The sequence below is a fragment of the Lepisma saccharinum genome, chromosome 3 (genome assembly GCF_977018435.1).
Source record: "Lepisma saccharinum chromosome 3, izLepSacc3.1, whole genome shotgun sequence".
NCBI lineage: Eukaryota > Metazoa > Arthropoda > Insecta > Zygentoma > Lepismatidae > Lepisma > Lepisma saccharinum.
This window is the reverse complement of record NC_139231.1, coordinates 15,226,948-15,242,037: the sequence shown is the minus strand read 5'-3', so window position 1 is coordinate 15,242,037 and position 15,090 is coordinate 15,226,948. Positions and strand designations below refer to the sequence as shown.

Sequence of the window (15,090 nt, the reverse complement as noted above, 5' to 3'; positions counted from 1 at the left end):
GCACATAACTTGCAACACAACTGACTCTTTGTCTGTCGACGATAACAAAATACTTCAACAATAGACTCCAGTTCGGGTCTTCAAAAATGAACTATTGAGTAAAAATGGATAGTTGTTCATAGCCCAGGGCCTTATCGAGAGATAATGTGCAGTTATTTTTAAAAAAAGTGAAACCAAAGCTTAAAACTGCAACGTATTTTAAGATTATTGTATACATAGAAAAGTATGCATCTTGTTCGGATTAATTTGCATGCTACTGTATGACTTGCTACTTATTTTTTTGTAGTAGCACTGCAATTCTTCTCATGATCAGACCTGGGACCACTTGCACCAAAGGCAAGAATGCCATGGGTACATGGAAGAGAATTAGAATAAATAATAAGGCTGAGCCTATGCCAATGACTTGACATCAGTTGAAATTTGTTCACCCATACCGGCTAATACTTTTCTACAGTCTGGGAATTTTTCAGTGTGCTCAAAAATGCCGCACAACACTTTACCAGAATCTAATTGTCAAAATTTTCATTCATTTTGCACCAGTATTACATAAAAATATGAGCTTCAGTAGTCGAATATGTAGGGCAAACTGCCACGAGGGACACACACCCATGGTGGGTGATCTAAGGTCCGAGTTGTCCTTATAATAATAATAATAATAATAATAATAATAATAATAATAATAATAATCCTTTGCGCAACAGCCCTGAAGGGCCTTGGCTTACCTACCGACTGCCGGTCTCCCTCCCACGCTTTCCTTCGTCACCTCTAAGTGTGGAGGTCTTCAACCAGTATTGGAATAGTCGGGAGGTCAGCCCGACGTATCCCCAGCCATTATAGTAGGTTATCGGGACCGGATTACGCTTACTCATTCAAAGCTCCCCAATTTCCTCACGATGGTGGGTTGCCACCGGCCCTATACATAGGCCGAATAAATTCCGACCAGAGCCGGATTCGAACCTACGCCGTCCCGCAGCGAACGATCTTAACACGAGTGAATGCCTTAACCCGCTCAGCTACGGAGGAGGACTCCGAGTTGTCCTTGTCCCTGCATAAAGCAGCTCTGGGGTTCATCCAGCCTCACATAAATGGGAACCCAGAGACAATACTGGGGGAGGGGGAAGCCAGCTAAAGGGTGGTGCTGATCACACTTCGAAAAAATGATCAAGAATGTGTGGTGGGACCTTCGTGACACGGAAAACTTTACCTACCTATTGTGTGAAAAATTAATTTTATGATTAAATTAAAGCTATTTTAATACTCTGCTGTAATTATTGAATGTTTTAAAACAAAACTCTGGAAATTTGATAAATAAAATTGTGGTGGAATATTTACATGAACAGATTTTATTTTTAAAATTTTCAAGTATCGGTATTGGTAGAGGCATGCATATTTTGTTTTTGACGAAAAGATGAAATGTGAAATAACACACTGCAATGTTCATTTCTCATGGTTTTGAAAGGTGTGGGGGGAATTTTCCGAACACGTTTTGTCACGAAATGATGCAAAATCCCAAATAAACTCTTAAACATGAAATTTACAGTTTATTTACTGATGAGACACTTTCTGGTCTGAATTATCCTGCGAGTTCACAAATCACGAAAATCGATTAATTCTGCCATAAATATTTGAGAAGCAAAAATGGACACCTTTACCCGGGAATAAACTTAATACTCTGATAACTTCATAAAATGTGATATTAGAAGGGACATGTTTATTTTGTGTAGTGTGTGTAGTTTGCAAATAAAAAAAAAACTGATTTAATCACCATTTTAACACTGAAATGCTATTTTATAAACTGGTTTCAATCTCGAAATGTGCCTGGTTTTTGTCCTAAAATCTTGATCATAAATTTCTGATCCTATGTATTGGTATTAGCGAGAATTAGGAAGAGTAGTACTGGCTATATTATTAATTAATAATTCAAAATTAATTGAAGGGCTCGGGTGTAAAACATGGTAAGTGAGTGACATTTCAGTCATTTTTGAGTTCATTAAGATAAAAGGTTATTAGAAGTTATACTGTATGTAAATAGTTTTCATGTTGTGTTTGCCACTTTCAGAAGGCTTCACTGAGTCCAATGCCAATTGTATGGCATGGCAATTTCACTTGAAAATTGAAGGATGGCACATTTTTTTTATGTAACTCAAAAATGACCAAAATGTCACTTACCATGTCTTACACCCAAGCCCTTCAATTGGTAATTATATGACTGCTGAAAACATTGAGGCAGTGGTGAGGATGCTTCTTTACTCAATGATGTCACGAAAAGCCCCAGCACTTGCTCTAAATTCCACACAAATACCAACTCAAAAAATTGGATGTAACGAAATTGCTGATTAGAGAGTTACCGAAGAGGAATTTTACATACAAAAAATTGATTAATTTGGTGTTTTAAGTCCACTTTAGGCACAGTAAGGCTGATCGAGACTGGACCTACAGTTTGAAGTGGGATCTGAACCACTATGTGCCTCCACCGAGAATCGAACCCGGGACTCCTTGATTACAAGGCGATGATGCTCCCACTGCACCATCGGGGAGGCCTTACTATAAAAAGTCATTTTTTTAAAAAAAAAAATGTTAAAATAAAATTTGAAAAATGTGATTTCCTAGGTCAATTATCAATTAAAATTGAATGTCTACTTTCCTGTAGTGGTGTGGCACACTTTCTGAACCTTGTATATAGTGCAAAATTTCAGAATTTCACCATATCCTTATCTTTCACAATAAATCCTTCATGAATGCACTGTATGAGGAGATCCGATTTTATGACTTATTTTGTGTTATTTTTTTCATCAATGAATGCGTTATCAAAGTACCAATTTCCGTTTTATGCTAAAGTTGTAAAGCAGCCTCGTCCTACACGCTTAACAATAACAGTTATCGTAACCAGTACACACCCACAATCCCCCCTTCTGAAAGGAAAATCAAATAATTAGTACACTGATCCATGCAACAAACAATACACTGAGCAACTTTTGTATATATTCAGAAGGTGAAATCGTTCACATACATTTGTCAAATCAGAAAAGTTTTACCTCAGCCTCAATAATAGCCCATCCTTCAATGGCATCTGTTCCTGTAATAATGCCATGCCTTCTGGTCATGTGGCCCATGATGGTTCCCTGGTATTCCTCAGGAACGTTAATTTCCACCGACATAATAGGCTCTAGGATCTGCCAGCTTCCTTCTTCAAATGCTGAGGAATAAATGTTCAACTTTAGAATGCATGAACATACAAACTTCACAAAAGCATTTTCGAGAATATCAACTTTGGAAAAAAAGGAAAGAAGTATACAATTTAGCTCTTTCTAATATAATCAACAGAAAAATAAAAGTTTTTTTTTTTTTTTTGGTTCTTACAAGTGCCTATTTTACTCTTCCAGTCATATGTTTCAGACGCATTTCCGGATTCTTCCTCAGGGAATGCCAGAAATGCCATAGGATTTTTTTCCAACGATCCTGCGAGATCGCTACAAGGTTGTGCATATGTTTCTTTTCTTGTCATTGTTGAGAATCGCATTGTGTAATCTTATCTATTCTGTTATCGCTTCTGCATATGAATTTACTGCAATGCTTGGTAGACAATGAAGTTCTACTGTATCACACTAGGAAGCATTACTGTTTTAATAGTTAATTGTTATCCCATATAGATGGCCCTTAATAATAAGCAGCACTCTCGTAGATCACGAGAATCCACTAGAGGCGCTGGCGCTGCGCTCAGATTTGTATATAAGCAGCGACGTGGCTGCAGCCCAGTCAGTCTGTGTTGGCTCATTGGCGACTCATGTGGTCGAGCTCTGCTCCCGAAAAATAGTCCAGCATTTGAAAGCCCACGGGTGCTCAGGAATAAAAAGCTTCCTACAGTGTGGCCTATTCTGGTAGAATGGAAACGAGACAGAGCAATATTCTTCGGCCTACCAGGTAGATTATACGAAAGATGGCGCTCACCATTAGTTTCTCATTAAAGGTGATTAAGCAGTTCATTATTTACAGCAGTTAGCTTAGCTTAATTAAATAATTAATTAAAGGATTAAAGTTAAATAAGCTTTAAACATTACAAGCTTACATTAAATTCATATTGTTCTTTAGTATTATTCTCTTGCTAATAAGAAGGCAGATTAAATATTCCTTGAGTTGCAAACTAATGCCCTATTGCCCCCATAAGCCAACAATGTTGTATTCCAGAAGATGAACGATAATGCAACATTTAATTGATGCCCTAAGAAAGTAAGGTCCAATATTTCCCCACTGGTACCTCAGAAGAGGAAAAATTGAATGGTCACTGCCCTCACTTTCCAAAAATTCAAGCAGAGGAGCTTCGAACCCGGATCTTCAGGGACAACATAGTGCAGTGCAGTGAAGTTATATCAGAAGATATAGTGAATTTGTTCTGTGTGGATATATACATTTACCCCAGTGTAATAAAGTTGTTAAGTCGACACTAATTTTCATTGAATATACCACAACCCTGAGTGTACAAGATTATCATATCTCCGGCGTGTATAAAGCTAGCACCATGGGTAAATCTGAATACTGGTCCCCGAGGTGTAAGGAGTTGGGAGTTAAACAATTTTTCATTCGGCGTGAGTTACTCTACCCAGATAGTCCGAGCATATAGCAATAGACAGTACAGTGTATTCCCCTCCCCCTAGTCTAAACGACTTGTGGATTAGTTTAAGATATTTTGACGTCTATAACTGCAGGGCTTTGGGGACATTTTAATTTGCACACACTTTCCTTTCCCTATCATAAAGCAGTTCAGGTGGTTCTCATTAATCTGTGACTAAGCCTCATTCCTTGTTGACAATCTTTTTCAGTCTTTGTACACTCTCAATACAATTACAAACATCAAGAATCGGAAATATTAACCATCAATTTTATTATGACAAATCGTCATAAGTTGTTAAATACTTTATATTTATCTTCCTTCAAAAATTGCTAAATACCACTTTGATGGAAACTTTCGTGCAAAAATATGACACGTTCTTCATTAATTTTGTCTCGTAAGGTTACTCCAATTAAAGACTGCAAAAATTTCATTTGTAAACAATTTATTCTAGTTTTGCCATGCTGACAAAGATTCCCATATTCACAACCTTTTATTAATGTTAAATCAAGGGTTTCATTTACGACGACTTGAGATTATCTGTGTCTTTTGCTCATGACGTTAGGAGCAAAGGGTTAATTCCTAGTAGAGATGTGAAGCTCCGTAACATGTTTGAGGAAGGCACCAATATGAGCAATCAGAGTAAAACAGAATGTCTGGGAGGATTATTTAGTGCTGGCTAAGGCTCCACCTTGTCTGGGCAAGCAGACTTGCTTTTGTGGCATGAAGGTTAGTGGAAATGAAATTACTGGGGAATGCCACTGAGAATTAAACCACACATGTGTTCCAAGGACTATTGACATGTGATGATATAGCAAAAATGCACTACTCTGAAGATGGAGACAGAACTAGTCTCAGAAACTTGGTGTGAAAATAATGAAAGAAATAGTGATTAAAAGTCTAAGCAATTCAACATGAAAATTGTTACGTATCGCCAAGCAAGGACGAGAGAGACTGTAGCACCACCTCCAATGACATCACCATGCTTCTCCTACACCAAGGTATGTCCATAGAAAATTTCATTACATCATGAGTGACAAATAGTTTGATTTTATAGGCAAAAATCAGGGGTCGAGGGCAAGTGAAACACCCTGTACATATATAAAACTAGTTATTAGAACATGCAAATTCTCCTTACCTTCCTTAACTGCACCCTGGCCTGCCATAATGAAAGAGATTTCATTAGAATCCACTATATGATGGGCTCCATCTTGTAACCGGAACTTAATACCAGACAGTTTGTGACCAGATAACAAACCTGAAAATAAAGTTTCATTTTTAAGGAAGTGTTCACTAAATCAAGATTCAAAAGAGAAGCACTTATTCAACATAATAGATATGTATTGTAGTCATCATTGATGACATTTGTCATAATAAGGGAATACTAAGGGTCTTTACATGCTGGGAAGTTCTCAAGCAAGGACTTTTGAAACATGTAGTGATGCACTGCACAAGAAAAATCATGGGACAACTACGTGGGCCAGTCAAAACAGTAGTTGCACACCCCCGTCAACAATTTTGGTACAGGGATATTTTCTTAAAATGGGTTGGCAACACTGCAGACATGTATGTGTGGCGCGTGACGTAGTGGCATTAACGTGGCAGTTGGGAGGTTGATTGCAGCTGCAGGTGGTGTCCAAAGTGGAAGTGCGTGCAGTGATTCGGTTTTTGTGGGCAAGAGGGTGTAACTGCACAGAAATTTATCGGCAGTTGCAAGTGTTTGAGAACGGACGTACAGATATCAACGACGCTTACCGTGAGGGAAGACCATCAACTTCGACAAATGCGGAGATCAGTTACCTAGGTTACATAGTTGGTTGCTAGGACAGATACTATACTTGCAGATAGTTGGCAAAATAACTTTGTCGGTGTGTAATATATTTTGATTACTGTATTTTTTTATTGAGAAACTATAGGACATTCAGCATAATTGTAGGTACATAGCAGTGCTACATTTTGGGATTTTTCTGTTCACTTTGGTTTCTTTTGGAGGCTGGAGGACGACTCCCCAGAAAGGGATTTCTTAACTTAATTGCCCACTGTTCATCCCTTCTAATTGCACCTGCATCAAGATGGGACATCAACATTTTACTTCATGTGAAAGCCCTAGCCATTCCATCCAAAAATATAGGAACTTCAACTTTCCATGACAAACAGTTCTCATTCTACAATTTTTTTAAAACACATTTGCACATTTGAAACATGTGTGTTTTAAAATTCATAACAACAGCTTTGGACAAAAAAACAATATATCTGTATTGCACTGTAATTTGAGTATGAACAGTATATACCACCTTTTCTATATAAATTAGGGGTGGGGCAAATTAATCAGTACTCGATCGGTATCTGCTGATATAGGAATATCGTTGTATCGGTTTATCTGTAAAATTACCGATCCAATATATCTATAAATATTTTATAATTTAGTGCAAAATTATGCCATTTTGTTATAATTTTTATGGATAATCTCCATGCCCTACTTTTTAATAAAGTAAATATCTAAAATATGCCAAAATTTCATATCAGTTCATCCCTAATATAAAAGGGAAAGAAAAAGGGGGACTGAAATCTTATCTGTTGTTTTGGAGAAATAACATGTTAACTGCTGTCTCATCGAACCGGTACATATAAGTACAAGCCTCAGCCATTTACACACAATAGTACACATATGCAGGGGTAGAAAAATATAGGATGCTCAGTCACCATGGCACCTGGAAATTTTCACCTGGTGCCTGAATTTTCAAATTCAGTTCTAAACTTATTATTATTATTTAATATTTTCAAGTTCACAAATTTCCATTACCTTCTTCTAAAATAACAAGTACAGTATATGTTTTTTAAAGTTTGTGTGTTTTCTGCACAAAAAACATGCCATATAAATTGTTGTACTGTTGTTGTCGAATTTTAAAATCTTCAGCGATATGGTTGATTTGGACATATATTAGAATGTATTTTATAGTTATTTGTACTGTTACCAGTAGAGCCTGCTTTAGGAAAGTCACTCCGGTGCAAGAATTAATTACTTTTAATCCAACCTTGTATTAATTAATAAATTAAATTTTTGAAGATCATATTACAGGATTCTTGTTGGGAAACCTGATGGTAAGAGACCTGTAGGAAGGCCAAGGTGAAGATGGAGGGACAACGTTGAGATGGACCTAAGGAAAATCGGTAGGGATGGAAAAAGAGTATACAGAACTTGCTCAAGATAGGGAAAGATGGAAGGCCTGTGTTGCTGCAGCCATGAACCTTCGGGTTTGAGAAGGCTAGGGAGTTAGTTAGTTATATTTCAAAATGTGCAGCTTTATCTTAATTGGATTCATCACTTTCTTAGTGGAAATGATGGTTCCTGAGAAAGGGGGCTGGCACTTAAATTATTTTTAGTTTTCTCTACCCTTGCATACATACATGTACTGCCTGTCCACTAAAGGTTAAAACATTGGCTCATTAATAGGTTCTGCATAAGTACACACACTTATAGAATAGAATAGAATAGAATCACCTCTATTGAGTGGGCGTGCTTCAGTCTCATGGACTGCTCTTACAACAAACCCTTGTCAAATACATATTGCAATTGATATTTACATAACACTTTCTGAAAATCAGTTTCACAGTAGAAAAGTTAATATAAAAAAATAATAGACATATACTTAGAAATATAAATTGTTAATGTACTGATTAAAAAAAAATAATCCTGTGCGTAACAGCCCATGAAGGGCCTTGGCTCACCTACCGGCTGTTGGTCTCCCTCCCATGCTTTCCCTCGTCACCTGTAAGCATGGAGATCTTCAACCAGGATTGGAATAGTCAGGGGGTCAACCCAATGTATCCCCAGCCGTTGTAGTAGGTCTATGCGACTGGATTATGCTTACTCATTCGAAGCTCCCCAATTTCCTCACGATGGTGGGTTACCACCGGCCCTATACACAGGCCGAAATTTCTCTGAGACTGAACCCAGGATCGAACCCATTCCATCCCGTAGCCGCAGTCCAAAGCAAGGTGCCTTAGGCTGCACAGCTACGGAGGAGGACTAATGTACTGATTACACACATTAAAATCAACCACAATTACTATAATATTATTACAGAGTGAAATTAAAGCCAATACCTCATTCCTGTACCTTACAGGAAAGACACAGGCAGGCACTATTGTTTAGACGGTGTGTGTTTCTTTAAGGTCAGTGGTGGGGGTAGTTCATTCCATTCTTTCATCGCGATGACTATGAAAGAGTTTCCGTAAAGCGTTGTTTTGTGTATGGGAATCGTGAATTTAGTTTTCTGACGAAGGTTTCAATTTGTTTTCCGTTGTTCTTGTATGGGGCAATTTGGTCATATAAATATTGAGGTTCCTTATTGTTCATAATCCTGTATAGTAAAGACAATGCCAAAAATGTTCTCCTATTTTTAACGTTTAACCAATTAAGTTCCTTTAAGTATTGGGAAATACGTTCTCTCCTTTTGACATTCAGTATAAATTTTATGCAACTGTTTTGAAGTTTTTGTAGCTTGTAATTTAGGCTATTGTTGATGTTTATAAATACGGGGGAAGCATATTCAATATTTGGCATTACAAATGTGTTGACTAGGTGAGTTTTTGTTTCTGGGCTTAGCATATGTTTGAGTGGAAAAAGTGATTTTAGTTTGGCTACTGAGTTTTTAACTGTTTCTGTGACATGAGAACCCCAGTGTAGATTCTCGTCCAATATTATGTTGAGGTTGCATACCGTTTCTATTTTCTGTATTCTTGAATTATTGATTGTAGGGAGGGGGAGTTTTAATTGTTCTAACTTTTTGAGATCACTCGTTGAGCTTAGAGTTAATATATAAGGTTTAGATGAGTTCAACTTGAGTGCATTATATTCAGACCATTTAGATATTGCATTGAGGTGCTGTTGCAGTGCTTCTAGGGCCATTGCACTATTTCTTAACGGAGTTTGTACCAGGGTGTGCTGATAAGTTCCTGGCTTTGCTCTCTTCCCATCGTTTCCCATTCACGATTCATATCTCATTTTGAAAGTGTGTAATAAGAGTATGTTATGGTGCAAAAATAATATTCCTCCCGTAATAGCTTCTTTCTATTTTTCAGGTTTGAAGTTATGGCGGAGGCACAAGTCAGTTTCACGACGAATGGGGTGACCCCCGTGGCGCTATTCCATGGACTGATCCATGGTCTCGGGATCATAGATATGTAGCCACATTTCATCCTCAGTCACTAATATGCCCAAAAAATTCTCTTCACCAGCACGAAACAGAGCCAAAATGGCCTCCGATGACTTCACTCTCTGCCGTTCCTGATCATTATTCAAGCATTTCAGAACTCATTTGACAGAAAGTTTCCTCATGTCCAGTGCATCATGTATGATGAATCCTACACATTCCTGGGAGATGTTCATTATCTCCACAATCTTCTTGGCTGATATTTGCCGATCCATAAGAATCATGTCATGTACTGCATCACACGGATCCGTCACCGATGAAGGGTGCCCACTGGGGACCTCGTCTTCGATGCTGAAATGTCTAGTCGTGAATCGAGCTCTGCAAGTTTTTATGGTGCTATATGAAGGACACTTATCTCCCAGTGTTTGTGACATCTCACCGTGAATGTCCTTCGCAGACTTTCCTTGGAGGAACAGAAACCAGATGACACCCAGAACCTCCGGTGTCGTGAAACTGACTTGTGCCTCCGCCATAACTACTTCAAACCTGAAAAATAGAAAGAAGCTGTTGCGGGAGGAATATTATTTTTGCATCATAACATACTCATATTACACACTTTCAAATGAGATATGAATCGCGAATGGAAAACGATGGGAAGAGAGCAAAGCCAGGAACTTATCAGCACCCCCCCCCCCCCCCCCGTATATATATATTTGTGTGTCATCCGCATGCTGATGGTTATCTGCAGTGCTTCATTAAAATATTTGATGTATAGTGAAAAGAGGATAGGTCCAACAATACTTCCTTGTGGTACTCCTTGTTTGATACCAAGCCATTTAGATATGCACGACATATTCTCATGTACTAGTTTACACATTGTTGCCTGTTTCTTAAATAAGACTGAAAAAATAACAATTCTTTATCTTTTATGCCAATAGATTTCAATTTCTCTGACAAGAGTTTTGGTTTATGAAGTCAAATGGCTTGGTATAATCAAGGAGTACCAGGAACGTAATTTTACCATCATCCATCCCTTAGGCTATGTCATTGGTGTTACCCTCGTGGACTTTGTGATGATCTGCTTACTGTAAGCCTTGAAAATGACATCTTTTAAAAACTGCATGTTGGGTTCATTTTCTTTCAAAACATTTGAGTTGAGATCACCAATCACAATGTAATAGGGATAATTCAAATGAAAGTATTGCATAATATAAGCAATATCGCTTAGATGTGTATACTTAACTTTAGGAAGTTTGTAGGCGACCACTATCCTGACCTTCACCTTCTGTATGGTTACCTCAACAGAGGTTTCGATGTCATTATATTTTTGAACAGACAGTTTGAATGGTTTCCATTGCAATGATTTTTGTATATAAAAACAAATGCCTCCTCGAGTCCTATCACATCTGTCATTACGGATGATATCATAATTATCTGATGCTACTGCATTACTCGAAATATGTGGTTTAAGCCACGTTTCTCACCATAGGGCTAATAACCCATGTGGCGTCGAAATTCATTTTATTCAGAGAAGACATAAGGTAGATGCCCGACAGATGAAATGGAAACGACAAGGCAAGAAAAGGAAAATGATTACTGGAACATGGAATATAACCTCTCTGACAGGAAAAGAATGTGAGATAATAGAAGAAATGGAAAAATACAAGATTAAAATCTAACGCATAAGCGAGACCAAAAGGAAAGGATCAGGAGAGATGCTGATGAATAAGGGATATACCTTAATATTCTCAGGAGTAGATAGGAAAGCAAGAGCAAAAGAAGGTGTAGGTATAATATTTGAAGAAGAATGTACAAAGAAAATAGTAAATTGGGAACCAATTACATCAAGAATATTAAGAGTAGATATGATAATGGAGGAGAAGATATCATTTAATCAGATCTATGCACCTACAGAGGATGCAAATGAATGTGAAAAAGATATTTTCTATGTCAACCTACAGGATACTATAAATAAGGCTAAAGACTTTGCTAGACATGTGATCATCATGGGAAGACTGGAATGCCAGAATTGGAAATGAATCAGAGAAGGGGAACGAGTGTATGGGAAAGCATACAGCAGAAACGGTGAAAAATAGCAATGGAGAGAGAATGATTGACTATTGTATAGACAATAATTTACTTATAGGAAATACATTTTTTCCACATAAAACAATACATAAAATAACATTTGTAGTAGAAAGGAGAAGAGCAAGAAGTGCAATAGATTATTTCACTTACACAGAAAATACAAGGTATGCAATACAAGATGTCAGAGTGTACAGAAGTGCAGAACTAAGCACCGAGCATAAATTACTAATAATGAAAACAAGATTTCAGGAACCTAAACAAATACAAAAAGTAAACAACACAAAAATTAAAATAGGAGAACTAAGGACAGAATGCAAGCAAAAGGAATTTAAAAGGCAAGTGAAGGAAGAGTTGAACAAAAGAGAGAGAGAGAGAGAGAGAGCTAAGTATCCAGAACCAAGATAAATAAGAATTAGAAGAAAGATGGAATATTCTGAAAAGAGTGTTGATTAAAACAGCTACAGAAGTATGTGGCTTAACACATTGGTGTCTCACGACGGGCATAGCCTGCAGTGCACTTAAAGTCAATGTGGACGAACGACGGGCATAGCCCATCCTGCGGTATGCAATCACTTTGCCGATTGAACGATGGGCTATGCACGTACTTCGTCTCATGCGCGTGTTCATTTAAGCCCCTCTGTTGAAATTCCGACCGCTAGGTGACTCATGTGCTATTTTTATCTCGCACCTGTGACTGTTTGTTGTCGGGTTGATGTACTGTGCATTGTTTTGAATGGCGTCGTTAGATCCAGACTGCATAGAGGATTCCGCCCCAGAGTTTGAAGTTAGCGACAATTTTGATGTTCCAGATGAATTTGAAGATTTGGAAGGTAGGTTATATTCGTAATAATTATTGTCGACAATATAAACAGTGTTGCAAACTCTAGTATTTTATGAATGAAGTGAGAAGAGGTAATTTTTTTGGGTCTATTCATCTTGCCTCTTGATTGATCCTCCTACATGCACTGATGTATTTTTAGTTTTTCCATTTATTATTTTGTATAGTGTATGTAAAATGAAAATTTATTTTATTTATTTAGTTTATTTATTTATTTGTTTAATTTTTACAGATGACGCAGAACCAACTGATACATCGTCTGGTCCTGTCCTGCAGCCACTTTTTCATACAAAAGATAATTACTTGTAATTTGTAATTATTTTTTGTTATGTGCACATAAGAAGTATTCTTATGCAAGAGTCAAAAGATGTATTGATAGTTTATGTAGTTAATTATTGAAATTTCCAGATTACGAACTTAAAATATCTCTATATTTACATTTGTTACAATGTTGTACTTTTTTCTTCTTCACAAAACATTGCTGAAAAAATATTAAAAAACGTCTGAAAATGAAAATAAAATTTAACAAATTTTTGTTCATTGAAAAGAGGAAGTTTTGTAGATTTAAGAAATATGTGGTAAATAAAAACAACCAAAAACCGCAGACCAGAGGTAACAATGCTGTATTATGAGGCCAGACCCGAATGTGTTAACAACTGTAGGAGATCAAAAGAAAAGATCAAGATGGTGGAATAACTTGGTTAAAGAAATCGTTAAAAGGAAGAAACAAGCATGAAAGAGGTACATGGAAAATAAAACATGAGAAATGGAATGAGTATGTTCAGAGGAGAAATGAAGCAAAAGAAGCAATCCGACAAGCAAAGAAAGAATCATGGGAAGAGTTTGGGTTAGAAATAGAGAAAAACTATCAAGGAAATAGTCAAAAGTTCTGGCAGACAGTAAAAGCAATGAAAGGAAAATACGGGAAGAGAATAAGAAACATAGAAGATGGATCAGGAAAGATCCAAACAGAAACTGAAGATATATTGAAGACATGGAGTAAGTATTACGAAGACACATTTAGAGATGCAAATGGGAAGATGAATGAAGAAGATGCAACAGAGAGTGTAAATGTAGAAGAGGATGGAAGAGATGAAATAAAAATGCAAGTGAAGGATGCAATAAAGAGAGTGAAATTAGGAAAAGCAGCAGGAGCAGACGGAGTATACCCAGAACTAATAAAGATGGGAGGAAAGAAAGTTGTACAATGGTTGTGGAAGATTTGTAATGAAGCACGGAAGAGAATTAAAATACCCGAAGATTGGGAAAGAAACATGATCATACCAATCCACAAAAAGGGTAGCACTGTAAAATGTGAAAACTAAAGAGCAATCTGTCTATCTTCAGTAGCTCTAAAAATATACACAAGAATCTTAGAAAGAAGGCTAAGAGATGAAGTAGAGGAGGAGTTAGAAGAAGAACAAGCAGCTTTCAGAAGAGGAAGACAAACACAAGATCACATTTTCACACTACGACAAGCCATAGATAAATTTCTTAGCAGAGAAAAAGAACTGTTTGTAGCTTTTCTGGATTTAAAGGCAGCCTTTGACACAGTACCACGACAGCAACTATGGTCAGCGTTACAGAAAATAGGAGCCTCAGAAAAATTAGTAAGAAGAATACAAAGTGTCTACAAGACAGTTAAAGGAATAGTGAGAATAGGAGGGGAAAAATCATAAGAATTTAACATGAACAAAGGAGTTAAACAAGGAGATAGCTTCAGCCCCTTACTATTTATAATACTAGTGGATCAAATACATAAACAAAGTAGAAGAAGAACACGAAAATGTAAGGTTGGAAATAGGAAACTGAAACCAGTTTATGTATGCTGATGACATAGCATTAATAACATCAACAAAACAGGAACTACAAAATACAGTAATAGAATGGGCCAGCTCAATACAAGATAGAGAAATGATAGTGAACCCAAAAAAGAGTAAAGTAATGCATATATCAAAGCATGGAAATGGAGAGAGATTGGAAATAAAATGGCAAGGAGAACAGCTAGAACAAGTGAATAGATATGAATATTTGGGAACAATAATAGCCGATGGAAAAGTAGAAGAAGAAATAAATAGCAGGATTCAAAAAACAAATAAAATATATTACCAAATAAGTAATACAATAGTAGGGAAAAAGGAAGTACAAGAAAATACTAAATTAAGGATTTACAAAACTATAATTATACCAACAATGCTCTAAGGCATAGAAAGCTTAACGCTCCAAAATAAGCATAAAAGTAGATTAAGAGCAACAGAGATGAAATATCTCAGAAAAGTCGTAGAAAAAACCAGACGAGATAGAATCAGGAACACTAAAATCAGGGAACAGCTAGAAGTTGAATCAATTGAAGAGATAATAGAGAGAAGAATGCTGGGCTGGTATGGCCATGTCAAGAGAAT

The 15,090-nt window shown here is 36.9% G+C and overlaps 1 protein-coding gene across 1 annotated transcript in view; it reads right to left on the bottom strand.

Moving 5' to 3' along the window:
* The window catches only part of mEFG1 (mitochondrial translation elongation factor G 1), an 85,929-nt gene that overhangs the window by 9,024 nt on the left and 61,815 nt on the right, over nucleotides 1-15,090 (bottom strand). The window contains exons 13-14 of the mRNA XM_083118320.1: nucleotides 5,745-5,864; nucleotides 3,036-3,196 (exon numbers count right to left, since the gene is read on the bottom strand). Of these exons, the coding sequence (XP_082974446.1) occupies nucleotides 3,036-3,196; nucleotides 5,745-5,864 (281 nt within the window). The remainder of the gene's footprint in view (nucleotides 1-3,035; nucleotides 3,197-5,744; nucleotides 5,865-15,090) is intronic.